This window comes from Grampus griseus, assembly GCF_964374135.1.
Source record: "Grampus griseus genome assembly, chromosome: 13".
NCBI classification, from domain to species: domain Eukaryota; kingdom Metazoa; phylum Chordata; class Mammalia; order Artiodactyla; family Delphinidae; genus Grampus; species Grampus griseus.
In genome coordinates this window covers 73,763,923-73,786,420 of record NC_139007.1, presented here as the reverse complement: position 1 = coordinate 73,786,420, position 22,498 = coordinate 73,763,923, and the positions used below count along the sequence as shown (strand labels likewise).

At 42.0% G+C, this 22,498-nt stretch overlaps 1 protein-coding gene across 1 annotated transcript in view; it reads right to left on the bottom strand.

Annotated features, from left to right (window-relative positions):
* Positions 1–22,498, bottom strand: part of MTHFD1L (methylenetetrahydrofolate dehydrogenase (NADP+ dependent) 1 like) — a gene marked incomplete at its 5' end in the record, with an annotated part of 196,300 nt that overhangs the window by 119,600 nt on the left and 54,202 nt on the right. The window contains 6 exons of the mRNA XM_082669412.1: positions 2,312–2,452; positions 8,535–8,611; positions 17,239–17,341; positions 18,997–19,071; positions 19,964–20,071; positions 22,294–22,340. Coding sequence (XP_082525538.1) covers positions 2,312–2,452; positions 8,535–8,611; positions 17,239–17,341; positions 18,997–19,071; positions 19,964–20,071; positions 22,294–22,340 — 551 coding nt within the window. The remainder of the gene's footprint in view (positions 1–2,311; positions 2,453–8,534; positions 8,612–17,238; positions 17,342–18,996; positions 19,072–19,963; positions 20,072–22,293; positions 22,341–22,498) is intronic.

Sequence of the window (22,498 nt, the reverse complement as noted above, 5' to 3'; positions counted from 1 at the left end):
CCGAGAAATCAGATGAAGAACAAAAACAAGGCTTGTTACACAGAGGGAACGAAGAAAGGGAAAGGGACGTGTCTAAAGGCACCCATTCTGGTTTCCCACCCTCTCTCGACCTCTCATCCCACAGATAACCGAAGGCACTCAGAACGCTGTTGCATTGGAAAGGCTCCCCCTTTTCTGGCTCTCGTGCTATGTCTGCCTAGAATGGAGCTGATGCCACTTGTACATAGATTGTGGCTGCTTCCTTCCAATCCTATAATGCTTGAGTTGGGCTCTCTCGAAACTCCCTATCCCATTCCTGGAAAAGAAGAGGTGGAGGAAGAGACACAGCAGGGATGAAGTCGGAGAGCTACTGGGGAAACTATTTGTGCCAAAGAAGGCCACAAAGGGAAGCTTTTTTAAAAAAAAACTCCCTTCCACCTTTTCTAAAGACACTGGGCAAGTATCTTTCAACAGATTAGTCAGTTATGGAAGGCCATAATACGAGCAAATGCATGTGAACATGGCCCTGAAAAAATAAATGTGGCATGCAACAGATCCTAACAGATAAGGTGGGAGAATCTAGAGACTCTTCAGCTCTCCAAGGTGCATTCGTTTATTACTTTCTCCTTCTATCTCCATCACCAACAATGTTAAGTGTTTCTCTTATATGATCAGTTTCTATTTTTGTATTTTTATAATATTTAATCATTGAAGATTTCTTTAAAATCAAATTTACTTTCTACTTTATTGCAGAAAATAAACCTTGCAAGAACTGTAACCTTCCTATTATAAATATATGAAGAAATCAGGTATCTTCTGTAAACAAGAAACACAAAAGAAAACTAAAAAGAGTTAACTTTGGGTTTTTTTGGTCCAGATCCAAGAGTTTTATCACAAACCAAAGGAGTAACTTTAGGGAAATATTTGTGGATAAAGTTTCAAACTACTCCTGGCACGTATTTATTGATACCTAAGATTAAGAGGATACAGATAAATATTTATACAGAAACTATTATATGCAAGTCTAGAGACAAATGTTGAGATGTCGATCATTTTTAAAAAGCAGTACTTTTACAGCAACCTGGGTTTGAGTTTTCTCTTTAAGCCTTATACTAAGCGTTCCATGGGCTGCTGATATAAATGTATCTATTTAATCTACTTGACAAGACTCGAGTCATTCAGATTCATCTCTTCAAAAGAGCCAAAAGGTAACCAAGACATTTTGGCAAAGGTTTAAAATTATATCCCAAGGCCCTGGAATTAATAAAATATTAATTTGCCTGTCTCCTTTTCACAACTGTTTTTCAATCATCAGTGTGCATTTAAGATTCCATTATGGTACGTGACTCGATATGTGGGAAAGTAAGCTTAAATTTAGAGTAATGGCTGCCTACGTTGTACTAAGTACTATGTGCTTATAAACACGTACAAGCAAATGAAATAGCTACACCACTGACGGGGATTAACAGTAAAGTTGGTTATTAAAAAAAGGAAAAAAGAGGGCTTCCCTGGTGGCGCAGTGGTTGAGAGTCCGCCTGCCGATGCAGGGGACGTGGGTTCGTGCCCCGGTCCGGGAAGATCCCACATGCCGCGGAGCAGCTGGGCCCGCGAGCCATGGCCGCTGCGCCTGCGCGTCCGGAGCCTGTGCTCCGTAACGGGAGAGGCCACAACAGTGAGAGGCCCGCGTACCGCAAAAAAAAAAAAAAAGGAAAAAAGATTAGCATGCCAAATTACAAAAAGCACTAAGGAAGGTGGTGGTGTGCCATGAAAGCTTTGTAAGAAGCATCATTCCACGCAACAGAAAGCTACATGAGTAAGAATGATTAAGGCGGAGCTCTGTTTTTATCATGTGAAACCCAAGTCGAAGACACAAATTTAAACAAGCCAGGGTGCCCAGGGAGCAGGCTGGAGCCAAAAATGTGCCATTTTTAACTTAACCTTCCTTCCATGAAGGTGGAGTCACTTCTTATTCCTTGGAAAGGTGATCTGCCCTCAATTTAAAGCCAGCATAGATCACACTTTTTTAAAAAAGCCACAGGCTGCAGGAGGATGACCGCACCCCAGGCAGAGCAGAGATCAGGATTGGAAAGGATGGTGAAAAGCTCACGAAATAGGTTTCATAGGCTTTGGTTGCAGTCAGGCACAAGCATGTTATAAACGCCTGTGAGAACATGATGAAGTTGTAAGACAAACGGGATGGTGAGCAGGAAAACGTGTGCAGAAATTCTCTGAATCCCCATTATTACCCAGTGATGTAAGAGGAAGAAAACCTTCTCCTGATCCCAAAAGAACAGGGGCAGCGAGCTCTCTGGAGCTTCTGAGATGGACGTACCAAATCACCTGTCGTCACGGGCTGCCCGTTTCTGTCACTGGCCACCACCATTCTGCCCAGCCGCTCCTTCATGTCCGTGAGGCTGTCAGTCAGAGCCAGCACTGCCATGACCTCACTGGCCACGGCGATGTCAAACTGCGCCTGAAAAGGCAAAGCCAAGGTACTGGTCAGCTGCAGCTCCACCTGGATGGCCATTTCCATGGGGATCTGTATTGCAGCAATTCCTGCAGGCCCAGGGTTTAACCCTCGATGGGCCGTTCTCAGAGGCACAAGTTTCCAGCACATGCCCGGTCCTGCGATCGGTGCTCCCTAGGGAGGCCACCCCTTCCTCCATTTGCTGTGCTGAGCACGGCCTGGCTGGGCCTCCCATTGCGGCAGCTCACGGCGCTATGAGATTTGCTTCTGTAGCACGTTTCAGCCTCGGAATTATTAATGTGATGACGTGATGGACGCACGGCTCCACCAGTGGACTGTAAGTGCCACGAAGGCAGGGACCATTTGGGGAGGGACTGCTCCTGAGTCCCCAGCTTGGAGGCCTGAGTGTGAAATGCGGGAGGCGTTCAATGCGTATCAGCAAAATAAAGGAAGAGTCCGCTGCCCACCCCCTGTTGGTTACGTGTGTCAAGGGGGATGCGCGTGTCTGCCCGCGAAGAGGTAAGCAGCAGATCGCGAAAAGAGAGCGTTCTGAGGCCAGTCTCCCAGACTTAGAGCTCAGCACAGCGGTGAGGAGACCCTCGACTTCCGTCATCCCCCCAGTCACAAGGTGACATGGAATCAGTTCTGAGCTGTCCACGGAGGCTTGGCCACGTCAGATCGTGAACTGTCCAGCCACGAATGCTGGAGAGCGTCTACTTCCTGAGACATGTCCCTGGCCTTCCTATTCCCGCTCCTGGCTCTGATTCCAAGCTGGACACAATCCAACAGGAACCAAAAGAGACACAAGGACCCCGCATATCCTCCCCCTCCGAATTCAGCCACCGGACAAGACCGCTTCATCACACTCCTTCCCAAGGGGCATGTGAGCCAGACAAGTTCAGTCTTACATAGGAAATGGCTGTGCCCTGGAGGGATCACCTCAGGAGATATTTTATTGTCCATTTCCGGCACCCACAAGAAAGGAAGTGAAGGAAAGAAGGAGCTTTCTGGCTACTTCCTGGTTGAGATTTCAGTAGTCACTCATTTACTGAAAACACATTACCTGAAAGGCAAATGCACCTATACTCAACTATTACATTCTCAATATAACCCATTCCAAATCTCAGTGGTTTTTCATTGTATGAAATTTAGGGTTTTCTACACCACCGTTCCATTAAAAACAGTACATATGAAAAGTAACTAAAAATGATGAGACTTTCTGCACAAAACCTGAGGCTAGAAATATTCTTAAAATATTAACTGTGTGGGCTTCCCCGGTGGTGCAGTGGTTGAGAGTCTGCCTGCCGATGCAGGGGACACGGGTTCGTGCCCCGGTCCGGGAGGATCCCACGTGCCACGGAGCGGCTGGGCCCGTGAGCCATGGCCGCTGAGCCTGTGCGTCCGGAGCCTGTGCTCCGCAACGGGAGAGGCCACAACAGTGAGAGGCCCGCATACCGGAAAAAAAAAAAAAAATTAACTGTGTAAGTGATAAGTGGAATGTATAATACCCATAAGTTCTTCATTTGTAATTGTTACAATTTCAAAATTTTGCATCTCTAGCAACATCAAAATGAAACAAGGATCAATATAAATATAGTTACTCATTTTATGCCTGAATGGTACAGCTAATAAAGGGCTGCTCACTTTTGTTTTGCAAATAAAATATTTCTAAATCACATAAAGGTGTAGATGAGATTATTCTTATTGTTTATCACAGATTTAGAAAAGACAAAAAGCCATGTTGACAAGGATGCGAATCCCCTTTGACTCTGCAGGTTTGGATCTGTTTATCGTGTGTATGTTACAGCTCATTTATGACAGCCCAACACTGCAAACACCCTAAGTGTCCATTAACAGCGAAATGGTTTAATCTATTATGGTACATCTACAAGATTAAAAAAATGACGATATAGGGAATTCCCTGGCGGTACAGTGATTTGGACTCCGCACTTTCACTGCCAAGGGCCCGGGTTCGATTCCTGGTTGGGGAACTAAGATCCCACAAGCCGTGTGGTCTCACAAGCCAAAAAAGATGATACAGATCGACATTTACTGACATAAAAAGATGTTCTCAATAGTTTTAAGGTTAAAAAAAGCAGTTAAACCTCTTAGATATAATCCCTTCTTACTTAATATGTATGCATAAAGCAATATAGAACATAACCTTGGACAAGTCACTTAACACAATATAGCAACTTTTCTCATTTGCAAACCAGATTTACAAACTAAATGTGCTCACGTATGTAATGGGCCTACCAATAAAGGGCACAAAATAGGCATTCAGATCACAGCAATTGTTAATCCTGCATCTCTCTAGTGCTAAGATAGAGCACAAAAATACGCAGAGAAAATGTGAAGGAATTTCCTTACTATTCCTCTTCTGAAATCAGAAGTCACTGATTTCAGAAAGTGAACAGCTTTCCAGCTTCCATGTTATGTGTTTTTACACATATAAACACGTCTGTTGGCTTTTTCTTAACATAAACTGGATTACGCTATATTCATTTGAGTCCAAATTCTTTTAACGTGTTTTTTTTCTTTTCCAAGATATGTTTTATTATTTTTTTGAATTTTATTTTATTTATTTTTTATACAGCAGGTTCTTATTTGTTATCTATTTTATACATATCAGTGTATACATGTCAATCCCAATCTCCCAGTTCATCCCATCACCCCCCCACCACCACCACTTTCCCCCCTTGGTGTCTATACGTTTGTATGGACAAACCTTCAATTTCACAATCTGTATGAGAGCTCCATGTCACTCCCCTGATATACACTTTATCATTTTCAACGGCTACCTGTTTCTGTTGTGCAAAAGGATACACCAAATATATGTAATCACCCCTAACGATGAACACTGGATTGCTTCCAATGTTCACCATTACAAAAAATGCTGCAATTAGTATCCTATATTATAGATTTTTTTTTGTACCTGAGTAAGTATTCCCCTCTTTTTAAGAAAAATCTGTAGTCCTGAAGTTAGAACTGTTCTGACATTTCAAATTTTAAATACTGACAAACTATCATCCAAAAGGCTTTACAATTTATATTCTCACTAATACTGTATAAAAGTCTCTATTTCTTTGCATCCTCACTAACGTTTAATATTAATTTATTTATGTTTTAATGAGCTCATAGATAAGTCTTATTATCTTCTACTTATCCTATTCATTTCTTTAGTATAGATTTATTGAACACCTACTACTCCTATGTAACAAAGTCCTATGCACTGAGAATACAGCAGTGAACAAAACATATCAAAACCCCTGCCCTTATGAAACTCACATCTTAGTGGGGGGAGGCAGAAAATAAACAAACAAGTAAGGATAGCAGGGAAAGAAAGAGGGAGTTTGGGGACAGGCAGGTGCAGTTTTAAAGAAGGTGACCGGTGAAGGCCTTACTGAGAGCAGTGTTTGAGTATTAATTTATGGAAATTCTTTTTATGCTTGGCACTTTAACCCGTTGTTATATTTATACTGAGAATAACCTCTCCCAGACTCTTACTGGTCTTTTACTGATTTTGTAAATCATTTTTCCATATGGAAGATTTTAATTTTTATTTATGTCAAAATTATCTATTCGTTAGAGTTTCTGCTTTTTATGTCAGTGCCAATTCTACTAGGCCAAAGTACTGTGTTTGACTTATGCCAGCTTATTTTGTATTTTCTGTTCCAAATTTTTTTTTCTTTCTACTCAAGGATTCTAGATTGAAAATCCTGTTCCTTCAGAACTCCAAATCGGTTTTCCCAGTGTCACCTTGCATTCAGTGCTGTCAATGAGAAGTCTGATGACAATCTGAATCTTACTCCTTTGTGACTCATCAAGACTTTTTTCCTCTCTGGCAGCTCTTTGGAATTTTTTTTTTTACCCTTAGTGTTGTGAAATTTCAACATTATGTGTCTGGGTGTAAGTCTACTTCATTTATGCCGCTCAGCACTTGTTAAGTCTTTTAATATGAAAATTCTAAATTTTCCTTAAAGTCAATAAATTCCCTTTTTATTATTTCCTCAAATACATTCTTCCCTACATTCTCTGTTACTTTCACCGGTAACTTGAGATGAGTATTAAAACTTCTCGGTGTGTCTCGTATGTCTCTTGATTTTTCCTTTATATTTTCTATGGTTTTCCTTTTGGTAGTATGTTCTGAGAGAGTTTCTTAGATTGAACTTTCCTCTCTCATTCAGTTAACCCTATTCTTATTCAATCTACTAACTGGATTTTTACTTTGACACTACAGTTTTATTTCCAAGATTTTAACCCATTTTTTTTCCACAACAGCTAATTCTCAATCCTTGTAGGACAGTTCCCTTAAGCCTCTGAGAATACTGATGGTAATCTCTTCAAAGTCCCCCCCCCACCCCGCCACCATCTGATCTGCAATCTTGTCTAGGGCATCTAAGCTTCTCTTTACTGTGTCTGGTGTCCATGTTCATGATATGTGTTTTCCTTTAATACAGACGATTCCTGGCTTTGATGCTCCCTTTTCCTTGTCTGGGGACCTGATTTCTGACAACCTCACCCTGTCTCTAGACATTCAAGAGAGTAGGACATAGGACATGCTGCTCCTTGGCTTCCCGTCCTGCAGTCTCTCACAGGATTAGTCCTGAGGTTGCCCACTGTGCAAATGACAAAAGGCTGCCCTCTCCTAAGTGTCACAATATACTGCTTTTCCTTGCACCAGATGCTTTTCACTGCCAGCCAGGAAGCACGGTACACAAGCGAATCTGTGACTTTGATGTGAGCCGCCCCCCACGGCTGGGCCCCAAGGCTGAGACCAATGTACCACTGGCTGTGTCTCAACACAGGTGTCCCAGGAAGGTGCCTGTGCACCAGCTTTTTTGGGAGCTGTCCCCATCCCTCTCCTGTATCTGAGAAGTAGGGTATCTAAGGCCTTTGAATTTAGCGACCCCCTCCAACACTTCCACCATATTTTGGTTTGTGCTTTTCTCCACCCATCCAATTCCATCTTCCTATCTTTCAGAAGCTTCCCCAAAGAGTATGGCCATGACTCCGGTTTTCTAGCAAGGATACTGACTATTTGAAATCTGTCTGTGTGTGCAAGTTTCAGGATTTGGAGGAGGGATGGAATAGGGGCTTAGCTTGTCTTCTCGATTCCATCCTCATATTCACTTTTTAAAATTTAATTTTTTAAAGTTGAAGTATAGTTGATTTACAATGTTGTGTTAATTTCTGCTGTACAGCAAAGTGATTCAATTTTATATACACACACACACACACACACACACACACATTCTTTTTTATATTCTTTTCCATTATGGTTTCTCACAGGGTATTGAATATAGTTCCCTGTGCTATAGCGTAGGACCTTGTTGTTCAGATTCACTTTTTAATTCAAATATTTCAAAAGATCCAAAAGTCTGTTTGGTATGAGGACTGAATACTATAGTAAAAGTAATTCTTTTTAGGTTAATAAAAACTTAGCAATGTAAAGGCCATAAATCTAAAAGTGTCTTAAGCTATAAAGTTTACTACAAAAAATCATAATTTAGAGGCCTGCCAGGCCTGGCTGAAAAATCATAGAATGAATTTATATTCACTAAGCACCATCACCCCATCCTGGAGACCTATTAAGATGAAGGTGGACATCATAATCTATCTTCTACATTTTCTGGATTTGGGTAATAAGACATTATCCTTAACAACTTCTCAGGCTAGTAAGCCAAATAACTGGGTGTTTGTTCTTTGGTTTATGAAACGTGAGTAATGTGTCTGAGATTTTCATTTTTCAGTTGTTATGCAGATATAGTACGAACTGGGTGGGCTCGTACTATTTTATATCTAACGCATAAAATACGTTAGAATGTATATTCAAGGGATACCCTGAATGGCTCTTACCAGAAACACAACTAAAATCACACAGAAAAAGGATGGCAAAATAATATTGGAGACTTTCTGTCTCCTGATAATTTCCCAGTCCTGCTGAGGGACTGGAAGAAATACCTTGACTCATCAGGGGCCCACTGGTTACTGTGGGTGGAAGAACAAGAAGAGAAATGTGGAGAACCAGCTTCTGGGCCGCTTTAAGCGCAAGAGCAGAGTCCTCCCTGGAGAAAACACCACCTACCTGCCGAGAAAAGCCCTTCTCTGTGCTTCCCTGCCCGATGGTTATTTTTCGTAGAAATCGGTCATTTGTATCCATGACTGGAAGAGAAGAGAACAGAGCATCAACGAGCAGGGACTGGCTGCCCAGTGTGTGTCTGGCATTATTCTGGGTGTTGCAGAGGCAGCAAGAGCAAGAGCTAAGGTTTGGCTTCCCTGAGCTGATGATCCCGTGGGAGGATCACAGAAAGGGGTCAAATAAACTAGGGATTACCCAGCTAGGAAACCAAGGAGGGGATATGACGGCGTGTGTTGGGAAGGGGTCTGGGGTGGGGTGCCGTTTTGAACAGCAGTAAGGAAAAGCATTTCTGAAGGAGTGTCCTTTTTACACTGAAACCTGAGGCACAAGAAGAAGCCAATTAAGTCTCTCTGAAGGTTAAACATTGAACGAACATCTGACCCACCACTTCCAGGTATATATCCAACAGAACAGGAAGCAGCTATTGCATACCCATGATCATAGCAGCATTATTCACAACAGCCAAGAGGTGGAAACAGCAAAGTGTCTGCTGACAAATGAACAGATAAACAAAATGTGGTACAGACATACAATGGAATGTTATACAGCCATAAAATGAGTGAACGTTTGATATATTACGATACAACATGGACGGATGCTGAAAACATTATGCATGATGAAATAAACCAGATACGGTATGATTCCACTTGTATGAGGTTCTTAGAATAGGCAAATTTATAGAGACAGAGAGTAGAATGGTGACTACCAGGGGCTGAGGGGACGCGAGGACTTATTATTGAGGGAGTGTTGAGGATGATGAAAAGGTTTGGGGTGTAGTTAGTGGTGATGGTGTAACCATCCCAAGCCTTGGCCTATATGCCATTCGTGGCATATATTTAATGCCATGAATTGCACACTTATGAATGATTAAGATGATATGCTATGTATATTTTACCATATAAAAAAACCCCAAATAAATAAAGTAGTATATGTGGGGGGAAAAGTCAATGATGATTCGAGTAAGTATCACTTCTCTTTACTCTTTTCACTGGCCTGTATGAATTGCACCGATTTACATTTTGTTTGTGAAAACCAAATCTACAATGCCAGAAAGTAAAGCCAGAAGGACACAGTCTTCACTAATAATTTATACTGCATCAAACAGCAAGCCATCCACACTGACAACTTAGATCCAATTTACTAAATGTTTAACATGGCTCTGACCAAAACGGTGGCGGGAATTGTGTATTTGGGGACTACAAGCATCTGTAGGATGAAATTGTGAATGTTTTCTTCCACACACAAGGCACGGACAGACCTGCCAGCCTCGCCTGCCTCTGCTGCTCCCTGACTCGCCGCCGGCCTCTTTCTCTACATACAGTACTCTCCTCTCGGGACTTCCCTGGGGGCGCAGTGGTTAAGAATCTGCCTGCCAATGTAGGGGACACGGGTTCGATCCCTGGTCTGGGAAGATCCCACATGCCGCGGAGCAACTAAGCCCGGGGGCCGACACAACTACTGAGCCCACATGCCACAACTACTGAAGCCCGTGAGCCTAGAGCCCGTGCTCCACAACAAGAGAAGCCACCGCAATGAGAAGCCTGCGCGTCGCAACTAGAGAAAGCCCACACACAGCAACGAAGACCCAACGCAGCCAAAGAAAACTCCCAAAATCAAAAACAAACAGACCCTCTTCTTTCTCACACATACATATATACATTCATATTACCGCACATTCATACAGGCACCCAGGCAACCCTCCTCAAGCACACAGAAACCTCTCTATGACTTTAAGGCATAAGCAGAGGGCATACAGAGAAAGGAATGCCTCTCACTATTATCACTAGCTAGTGCCTTATTCCCAAGACCAATGGTGCAGAATCATATAAAGAAAAAATAATTGCTACTCTCACGTGTAGTATACACAATCTTAATGTGATCTTTTTATTGGTATTTCAGCTGGTTTTTATTTAGCAAAGAAAACACAAACAAGAACCGCCCCCCCCCCCCAAAAAAACATAGTAAGATCCACTACAATCAGCGGCATCAGAAGGCCACCTGTGCGTTTATTAGCTCAGCCCTGGCGGAACAGGGCGTCTTACCAGGCTTTTGATGTCCCTGGAAAGACGTGTGAAATGACAGTGATGCATAACAGAAATGTGAAGATTAAATTCTGATACACAAGAAAGATGGGTAACAGAAAGTAACGTTAAGTTAGTGTACGGAATTCCTGCCCTCTAAGTGGTAGAGGTGAAGATGGAATGAGAAACATACTTATTCATTTCAGGGCTATTTACTGAGGGCCAATTTTGTGGCAGGTCCTGTGAGAGCTGTACAGGGAAACAAAGATGGACAAGACATCATTCCCTGATGGAAGGCACTCACTGGCAAGGGGAGAGATGGAGAGTGCAGGCAGGCGTGGAGGGGGGACCCTGCAGAGGGGAGCGATTTGGTTTTTCACGCTTTGCCCTAGACGGTCCCTTTAGGACCACACCGCTCTGTTTTGAGGAGCATCCAGAGTGTTCCTAGTGGCTTGTTAAACAACCAGCACCAGCTCAGGGACCGGGAAATACAGGGTAGGACATCGAGGCTAGGCCCACTGCTTTGGCTTTGGCAGAAGTGTACTGATTCCCTGCAAGGCTGTAGGGGACTGCTGGGAACTAGTAACTGGATGTCAGTTCCCTGGAGACTGAGGCTTCTTGGTCTTCGGTCTAACGGCCTGTGAGGCCCCAGGGGTTCTGATACTCAGAACAGCAGGGCTCACATCCTTCGAGGAACAATAAAATGACTTGATGTCCACTGTTTCTTCTGCTTATACTATGTGTTTCTGGAATAGTCTATCGGCTCCCAGTTCCACCCTGTTACCACGCACTTATGAGGCCTTCAAGCTAGTGACGGGAAGCATAGGAGAAAACAACCACGAGTTAAATTTCTTACAAAGGATAAAAGGGAAGAGGCGAGCATTCAATATGCGACATCTATGGTCTCAGAAGAGTTTTTTAGCCCCATGTGGTCACAGAGTGTCCCCTCTGTAGTTATCAAATTATAAAAGCATCTAATCTCACCCAAAGGCCATACTCTTTCTAGCTCTAAGCCAATACTGTCTTTAAAAAAAAGAACAACAACAAAGAAACCTTACTTTTTATTTATTTTTATTTTTTTTTTTGCGGTACGTGGACCTCTCACTGCTGTGGCCTCTCCCGCCGCGGAGCACAGGCTCCGGACGCACAGGCTCACCGGCCATGGCTCACGGGCCCAGCCGCTACGCGGCATGTGGGATCCTCCCGGACCGGGGCACGAACCCGTGTCCCCTGCATCGGCAGGCGGACTCCCAACCACAGCGCCACCAGGGAAGCCCCAAAACCTTACTATTAAATGACCTCAATCTATTTGACGGAGCGTCCTATTTCTTATATTAATTCATGGGAATAAGAGCCAAACTAGCTATCAAACGTCATTCCAAACTCCTCTGACCTAGGTGGCTTGTCTATAGCAATAATTAGCACTTTAGTGCCCTAAACAATAATACAATTCTAGTATTTATCTGGAGTAATTTTTTAACGTTATCACTCACATTAAAAGTGATTTGCAACGATGGTATGCTTCAGTCCTTTCATGCTTCTTGGGGAGAAAGCAATTTGCAAGGTGGCCCTGGGTACATATGAGGGATGTGTAGCCTTTCTTTTTCTAAGACCCACTTAGGAATGGGTGGCCCCATTTCTGGTGGCTGCCTCAGCTGGAGCCACAATGCAGATGCGGAAGAACGCCCCTTGTGTAAAAATTTCTTTTTTAGCATATCCCCATGCTAGGTTTAAAATACACTGATTTCCAGGGCTTCCCTGGTGGTGCAGTGGTTAAGAATCTGCCTGCCAATGCAGGGGACATGGGTTCGATCCCTGGTCTAGGAATATCCCACATGCCTTAGAGCAACTAAGCCTGTGCACCACAACCACTGAGCCTGCACTCTAGAGACTGTGAGCCACAACTACTGAAGCCTGCGTGCCTAGAGCCCATGCTCCGCAACAAGAGAAGCCACAGCGATGAGAAGCCGACACACCACAATGAAGAGTAGCCCCTGCTCGCTGCAACTAGAGAAAGCCCGTGCGCAGCAACGAAGACCCAATGCAGACAAAAATAAATAAATTAAACAAATTAATTGAAAAAAAATACCGATTTCCACCTGCATTAATTTTTTGTTCACAAAAATGCTTTAAAGAGTAACACAAACTCACAAATGCCTTGAAAAAGCTGACTACGCATTTCAGATATAATGGAATAGTAATAATTAATCCTAGTTATAAAAAAAAAGTTAGGACTTCCCTGGTGGCGCAGTGGTTAAGAGTCCACCTGCCAATGCAGGGGACACCGGTTTGAGCCCTGCTCCGAGAAGATCCCACATGACGCGGAGCAACGAAGTCCGTGCGCCGCAACTACTAAGCCTGTGGTCTACTGTCCATGAGCCACAACTACTGAGCCGGCATGCCTAGAGCCCGTGCTCCGCAACAAGGGAAGCCACCGCAACTACAAGCTCGTAAGAAACCGCAACAAACAGTAGCCCCTGCTCGCCGCAACTAGAGAAAGCCCCTGCACAGCAATGAAGACCCAATGCAGCCAAAAAAAAAAAAGGTAGTAGACTTCCCAATAAAATGCTGAACATATTCATATCGGTAATTAAAAATGATGTTGGGGGCTTCCCAGGTGGTGCAGTGGTTGAGAGTCCGCCTGCCGATGCAGGGGACACGGGTTCGTGCCCCAGTCCAGGAAGATCCCACATGCCGCGGAGCAGCTGGGCCCGTGAGCCATGGCCGCTGAGCCTGCGCGTCTGGAGCCTGTGCCTCGTAACGGGAAAGGCCACAACAGTGAGAGGCCCGCGTACCGCAAAAAAAAAAAAAAGATCAGAGCAGAAATAAATGAAATAGAAACAAAGAAAACAATAGCAAGGATCAATAAAACTAAAAGCTGGTTCTTTGAGAAAATAAACAAAATTAATAAACCATTAGCCAAACTCATCAAGAAAAAGAGGGAGAGGACTCAAGTCAATAAAATTAGACACGAAAAAGAAGTTACAAAGACACCGCAGAAATACAAAGCATCCTAAGAGACTGCTACAAGCAACTCTATGCCAATAAAATGGACAACCTAGAAGAAATGGACAAATTCTTTGAAAGGTATAACCTCTCAAGACTGAACCAGGAAGAAATAGAAAATATGAACAGACCAATCTCAAGTAATGAAATTGAAACTGTGATTAAAAATCTTCCAACAAACAAAAGTCTAGGACCAGATGGCTTCACAGGTGAATTCTATCAAACATTTAGAGAAGAACTAAACACCCATCCTTCTCAAACTCTTCCAAAAATTGCAGAGGAAAGAACACTCCCAAACTCATTCTATGAGGTCACCATCACCCTGATACCAAAACCAGAAAAAGATACTACAAAAACAGAAAATTACAGACCAATATCACTGATGAACATAGATGCAAAAATCCTCAACAAAATACTAGCAAACAGAATCCAACAACACGTTAAAAGGATCATACACCATGATCAAGTGGGGTTTATCCCAGGGATAAAAGAATTCTTCAATATATACAAATCAATCAATGTGATACACCATACTAACAAACTGAAGAATAAAAAGCATATGATCATCTCAATAGATGCAGAAAAAGCTTTTGACAAAATTCAACACCCACTTATGATAAATACTCTCCAGAAAGTGGGCACAAAGTGAACTTACCTCGACATAATAAAGGCCATATATAACAAGCCCACAGCAAACGTCATTCTCAATGGTGAAAAACTGAAAGCATCTCCTGTAAGATCAGGAACAAGACAAGGATGTCCACTCTCACCACTATTATTCAACATAGTTTTGGAAGTCCTAGCCATGGCAATCAGAGAAGAAAAAGAAATAAAAGGAATCCAAATTGGAAAAGAAGAAGTAAAACTGTCACTGTTTGCACGTGACAAGATACTATACATAGAGAATCCTAAAGATGGCATCAGAAAACTATTAGAGCTAATCAATGAATTTGGTAAAGTTGCAGGATACAAAATTAATGCACAGAAATCTCTTGCATTCCTATACACTAATGATGAAAAATCTGAAAGAGAAATTAAGGAAACACTCCCATTTACCATTGCAACAAAAAGAATAAAATACCTAGGAAAAAACCTACCTAGAGAGACAATAGACCTGTATGCAGAAAACTATAAGACACTGATGAAAGAAATTAAAGATGACACAAACAGATGGAGAGATATACCATGTTCTTGGATTGGAAGAATCAATATTGTGAAAATGACTATACTACCCAAAGCAATTTACAGAGTCAATGCAATCCCTATCAAATTACCAATGGCATTTTTTACAGAACTAGAAGAAAAAATCTTAAAATTTGTATGGAGACACAAAAGACCCCGAATAGCCAAAGCAGTCTTGAAGGAAAAAAACAGAGCTGGAGGAATCAGACTCGCTGATTTCAGACTATACTACAAAGCTACAGTAATCAAGACAATATGGTACTGGCACAAAAACAGAAACACAGATCAATGGAACAAGATAAAAGCCCAGAGAGAAACCCATGCACCTATGGTCAACTAATCTATGACAAAGGAGGCAAGGATATACAATGGAGAAAAGAAAGTCTCTTCAATAAGTGATGCTGGGAAAACTGGACAGCTACATGTGAAAGAATGAAATTAGAACACTCCCTAACACCATACACAAAAATAAACTCAAAATGGATTAGAGACCTAAATGTAAGTCCTGAAAGTATACACCTCTTAGAGGAAAACATAGGAAGAACACTCTTTGACATAAATCACAGCAAGATCTTTTTTGATCCACCTCCTAGAGTAATGGAAATAAAAGCAAAATTAAACAAATGGGACCTAATGAAACTTCAAAGCTTTTGCACAGCAAAGGAAACCATAAACAAGAAGAAAAGACAACCCTCAGAATGGGAGAGAATATTTGCAAATGAATCAATGGACAACGGATTAATCTCCAAAATATATAAACAGCTCATGCAGCTCAATATTAAAGAAACACACAACCCAATCCAAAAATGGGCAAAAGACCTAAATAGACATTTCTCCAAAGACATACAGATGGCCAAGAAGCACATGAAAAGCTGCTCAACATCACTAATTATTAGAGAAATGCAAATCAAAACTACAATGAGGTATCCCCTCACACCAGTTAGAATGGGCATCATCAGAAAATCTACAAACAACAAATGCTGGAGAGGGTGTGGAGAAAAGCGAACCCTCTTGCACTGTTGGTGGGAATGTAAATTGATACAGCCACTATGGAAAACAGTATGGAGGTTCCTTAAAAAACTGAAAATTGAATTACCATATGACCCAGCAATCCCAGTACTGGGCATGTACACAGAGAAAACCATAATTCAAAAAGACACATGCACCCTAATGTTCATTGCAGCACTATTTACAACAGCCAGGTCATGGAAGCAACCTAAATGCCCACTGACAGACGAATGGATAAAGAAGATGTGGTACATATATACAATGGAATATTACTCAGCCATAAAAAGGAACGAAATTGGGTCATTTATAGAGACGTGGATGGATCTAGAGACTTTCATACAGAGTGAAGTAAGTCAGAAAGGGAAAAACAAATATCGTATATTAACACGTATATGTGGAACCTAGAAAAATGGTACAGATGAACCGGTTTGCAGGGCAGAAATTGAGACACAAATGTAGAGAACAAACGTATGGACACCAAGTGGGGAAAGCAGTGGTGGGTGGGGGTGATGGTGTGATGAACTGGGCAATTGGGATTGACATATATATACACTGATGTGTATAAAATTGATGACTAATAAGGACCTACTGTATAAAAAAATAAAATAAAATTTAAAAATTCAAAAAAAAAGTTGGAAAACATCTTGTCATAGTTGGTACTAATGTAAAAACAGCTGTGATTTAACTCTAAAAAAGAAAAAAAAAAACAAAAAGGAATACACACCATCTAACTCTTCGGTAGGTTTTATCAAGTGCTATTACCACATGCCTGTAATTATATATTACCGCCTCCATTTCCATCTCCAAGAGACCGCGGCGCAGAACAGGTATGTGAATCGCTCCTGACTCCACATTTAGTGCTTTTCCCCACTATCCCACCCTTATGGAGGGCAGTGCGGGAGAAGTGAGGGGTGTCACAGCCAAGAGGAAAACAGGGAGGTCAGGACAGACGTCCCTCTGCCCCACATTTGAAGTGCTGAAGGGGATTCTAGTAAGTGGCTGGAAGCAAGAGACTCAGAGAAAAGATTCTGCACTGAAAATACAAATTTCTAAGCTGCTTAGAGCTAGTGGTGAGGAAGAGAGTAAGAAATCAGAATGGCGGGTAGAGAGGGCAGCAGGACAATTAAGGGGAGAGACACAGACATTTTTACCCCCAAAGAGAATACAGGAGGCCAGAGATGAGACAGGAGGAAAGTAATTTTCCTCGGAAATCTGGAAGAGATGGGGTGAATGGGATGAGCTAAGGGTTCAGCTTTTTCTCCTAAATAGGAGGCAAGGATGAGAGAAGAGGCTGGTAAAATAAGTGACGGAAATAAATGGAGGGATTATGTAACGCAAGCTAGGAAGACAGTGGCAAGAAATACAATTGTGCATTTATGCAGAGCTCCAACTGGAAGACATGTCACCCTCCCCATCTAGCCACCAGCACCTACCTCTCTGCCACGTGATGGTGGAGGGGTCAATGTCAAGACGGGCAAATTTCCTCATTTCCTCTTCTGTCAGAGCACTCGGATCAGTCTTATTTATTCCCAGTTTCTAATGATTAAGAAGAACAAAATATGCTTTAGAAGGAATAAAAAGCAAGACGCAACCAAATTATCCCTCTACTTTTACCTTCTCCATGACGAGTAAAGCCTTTTTAAAAACTAAGCTGAACTTCAAGTAAATGGTAGGTTAGTCCAACTCATAAATGAATGGATCCAAACACCTCCTAAAATGGGAGACATTCTTTGTGTACTGTCACCTGTTATTCGAAGGGTGTATTTGTAATAATTATTATTACAATATAATTATTACAAATACACCCTTCGAATAACAGGTGACAGTACACAAAGAATAAGTGCCGTATTGTCTGTCATAGCCTAAGGCTCTCTACGTAGTCACCACATGCCATGCACAGAAGGGGCATAAAACTTCCATCTAACTGATGCTCCAGTTCACTAGTTGTTCTTTTCAGATACAAATACCAATAATTTTTTTTTAAACAATTTCCTCTTTTATTTATTTATTTTATTTATTTTTGGCTGCGTTGGGTCTTCGTTGCTACGCGCAGGCTTTCTCTAGTTGTGACGAGCGGGGGCTACTCTTCGTTGCAGTGCATGGGCTTCTCACTGAGGTGGCTTCTCTTGTTGTGGAGCATGGGCTCTAGGCACGTGGGCTTCAGTAGTTGTGGCACACGGGCTCAGTAGTTGTGGCTCGCAGGCTCTAGAGTGCACGCTCGGTAGTTGTGGCTCGCGGGCTCTAGAGCGCAGGCCCAGTTGTTGTGGCACACGGGCTTCGTTGCTCCAAGGCATGTGGATCTTCCCGGACCAGGGATCGAACCCGTATCCCCTGCACTGGCAGGCAGATTCGTAACCACTGCGCCACCAGGGAAGTCCCTACCAATGATTTAAGTAACGATTATGTCTACGTTTTCAAGTTATTTCTAATTCCACAAGAAAAAAGTTAAAACTTTTAAAGCATCTCTTTCTATAAAGAAAACACTCTAACAAAGTGGTTTTTGATAAAGTATAAGAAAAGAATCTGGGAAACAAACTATAAACATTGGAGATGCTGAGGATACCATATTGTGTGTTATTCTCAACAAACTGAACTTGGTTCAGTAAGAAGCCAGGGGATGAATTTTTTAAACCAATTCTCACCAACCAGCGGCTGTAGATTATACCATTAAAGTTATTTTTTAGTCTGAAAAAAAGCAAAGGGAAAATCTACGTGATAGTAGGGCATTAAGTAGCAAACAGCACTAGAAAATGGTAAAATGGATAAGAATTAAGAGCACATCCACAAATACAATCTTAGAATCTTGCTACAATAAAAACTGAAATAGATGAATTTTCAAAGTCTTTCTTAGAAAATTAAGAACTGTCATGAAAAGGAAGACTCTTGGCAATCTTCATTTGTTAGTTGACTAGAGTTCTCAGCAGAGTGGTGCTCTCGTTTTATAGATGAAGAAGCTGACGTCTATAAGGGTGAACTAATTTGTCCACCTGCTTTTTGGTGCAGGATCAAGGCCTCAGGCATCTAGTTCTGGGCAATCTCTGTTACATTGTTCTGTCTATTTAGAGTTCAATATCCAAAAAAAGCATCTGAAAACCCAAATCAAATCAAGTTCAAAATTTCTGGTCCTGACAATTTTTCTGATTTGTTTCCAGGGTATTTTCTTTTTAAAGAACCATTAACTAGAAACTTACTTTCAGCCGAGCAAGTTGAATTTTTGAAAATTCTCTAACACCATTCACTGAAGCAACCAGTCGATTATACAGAGCCTAGAAACGCAAAATAAAAACAAAACTCACAAAAGTTTAAGGGCCAACCATGAACTTGGACAATTTACAGAATATGGCGAAGTTCATTACATTTATAACCAAACTGTTTAGGTTCCAGACCCTGTTAAAATTCTTGGTTCATGTAAACAATTTAGACTGAAGTTCTGTCATTTTAATAAATTCGACTAGATCTGCAATAATGCACATTGTAAAGAGTTTGTAGGAAAATACATTTCTTGATCTACAGCCTTATAACTACCAAATTAAAATTTATCTCTATATTTATTTTTGGCTTCAAAAACTCACTAGGGAGTTAGTTTAATTGGAGGATGTTAGGACCTTTGTAAAATGTGTCAGAAATTCCCACTTTTATCCATGTCCTATGTCTATGAGGAATTAGCATCTAGTAGTCTGTCCCCTTCAGGTGTGTGATTCACCTCTCAGACCCTACAGCCCTGAGGCCCAAAAAGGGGGTCTGACCTGTTTAGCAGGGCATCTAGGATAGCTGCCTGTAACATCAGAATCTTAAAAAGATATCTCTCCAACCCCCTTAGCAGAGACCAGAGATTACACCCATGGGCAAAACTAAGAGAACTTGTCTACCAATTACCTTTAAAGGTTCATCTTGAAGACAATTTGGCTTAAAAAGAGCAGCTAGCATAATTCTCCCAATAACCTGGTAGTGGTCATAAACTAATTTGAGAACCTTACCAAAGTACAGATCCTCTCCTTAAGAAATAAGGACATATATACAATTCACAACATTTTGAATAGAATTTCAGAGAACTTTCGGACTCCAAAAGTTTTTTCATGAATTCCTTAATCCAGGAATCCCAGGATAAGATGCCCAAAATGGCCTTTTGGGCATCTTAAAACAAGGAGCCTTTCTCACCTTATCTGTTTGAGTATTTTCATGCAAAATCCTTGTGTCGATAGCAGCAGCCAACAAGTTATTAGCAGCAGTGATGGCATGGATGTCCCCAGTCAGGTGAAGGTTGAACTATAAAATGAAACGGAAACATCTTTCTACTTGTTTCAAACAACCATTGCAGTACTGAAGGACTTTCCAAATAAACAAAATATTCTGCTAATGACATACCCTTACAACGCTTAGGATATGTTTTATATAGCCTGAATCCGAAGATCAGAAAATGTCAGTCTTCCACTTGACAACAAAGAATACTCGCACAGACTTTCTACTGCAAATTCTTCCTTTCTCAGGTTAAGAGTGAAACAATTCTGATGGACTTAATGACTGGGTTCCTTATTTTGGTTTTCTTTTTTCATGTACTTTTATGCACTGTTTTATAATTAAGAAAATAGTACCATATCAAATGTACTTTGGAATAAGGCAGGGAATAAAACACACAGTAGCAACAGAACAATATAGAATGTGACAGCCTGAGAAATAGAAAAGAAGTATCACTCTCACAACTCTCTATTTCGTTATTTTTCTTCTAATCTTACGTGCACACATGATTATTATCTGTAGAATCAGCATGTTTGTAATTTGCTAACTTTTTCAGATAGTTCTAACTACCTTGTCCCCTCAGTTTGGCCCAACTTGGGCCATGCAGGTGATGCCTATGACAGCAGGTCAGCAGCGCCCTTTCAATACTCCCCAGGCCATGTTCCTTACACTCCATCCCCAACCTGGCCCCCTGGCTCTGGAGCTTCCTGGCTTGTGACTGTTACTCATCCTCCTGCAGATGAGGCCTGGGGCTATTTTTCTCAGCCAAGCCTTGACTATGCTTTCTCACTCCCACCCCCTTCTCACTCCCACCCCCAACATTTGAAGATTATCCAAAATTTCCCTCTAGCTTCCATGATGCTCACATCCCTGTGGGTAAAAAGAAAACCCTTTCCTATTCCTTCAACAAAATCAACAAATATTTCCTAGTGAGCACCTCTTACGTGCTGGGCACACTGCTAAGTGCTGGGGCCCAGGGGGTCTAACTCCTCACAGCCCGATGGGACCACACGGAGGTAAACACAGAGCAGGAGGGGATCCGTGGGATGGAACAGAACCTCGACGGAGCAGGTACCATTTGAAATGTGAGCTGAGCAGGGAAGGCAGGAAAGGGAAGAACATTCCAGACTTGGAACCAAGAGAAAACAGGGCAAGGAGTTTGACAGGGTGGAGACAGGGAGGGTGGCATGGGAACCTGAGACACTGGGGGTGGAGAGATGGCCGGAGCATGACGGAGTAACCGCTGAAATGCAGGCAGCAGAAAAGGACATGGGCTTTAGGAAGACTTCTCAGGACCTGAACCAAGAGGCTGATGTGGAGAGTGGAACTGACGGGACCTGGTCACTGGTTAAATCCAGGGGACAAGGAGGTGTTAATACAGGGTGTAGAAACTGGTCTTGCAGAAATAAGAATTGACACCATTGGCCTATTTGGACCATTTGTTTTTTGGAACTATGGTTGTCCCTCAGTATCCATGCGGAATTGGTTTCAGGACCCTGTAGATAGCAAAATCCGCAGATACTCAAAGTCCCTTATGTAAAATAGTGTAGTATTTGCATATAACATACTCTCATCCTCCGGTATAATCTAAATCATTGCTAGACTACTTATAATACTCAATACAATGTAAACGTTACGAAAATAGTTATCAGCGTGCATTAATTCAAGTTTTGCTTTTTGGAACTTTCTGGAAAATTTTTTTTCCTGAGTATTTTCAAGCTGCAGTTGGTCAAAACCATAAATGTGGAACCTGTGGATACAGATGAGCGACTGGACTTGATTCTGGAGTCTCAGTTCACAGAAGGGAAGAGTCCAGGCCTTCCTGAATTCAGCAGTGTAACAGATGATGATGGAGACACAGCTCTGCGTCCTATCATCCAGAACCCTTGAGGTGGGTTTTGGGATTCAGAATTTTTTGGAATGTAGAAAGGTAGTGTGATGGACACATAATTTATTTATAAAACGTTCCAAGCAGGGTCCAGGTCAGCATCCATTAATCAAAAATAATATTTCTGCAGCAAAATATATGAATATTTACACCTAGTGGCATAGACAAAATCCATAAGTAGCTCATTAACAGTAAATGTCAGGTTTTCCCCCAAATGGGTCAGGCAAACATTTCTGGTTTTCAGAGCCTTCAGAACTTTGGGATTGAGGATAAAGTACTGTGCGCCTGTATTTACAGAAGCACAGAGAAAAGGTTCCAGGAGGGAAAAACAGTGACACAAGACACGTGTCTCTTGGAATCTTACCTCTTCCATAGGGATGACCTGGGCGTATCCACCACCTGCAGCTCCTCCTAAACAACAGAGCAGGTACCATTTGAAATGAGTTGCCAAGTACAGGAGCCCCAGGGACACAGCTCCCCAAGCCCAACAGGGAGGCACGTACCCGTAAGATGTAATAAAAAGAGGCAGTGAGAAATAATACGTCTCAGGCAAAGCGGAACAGAAGGTG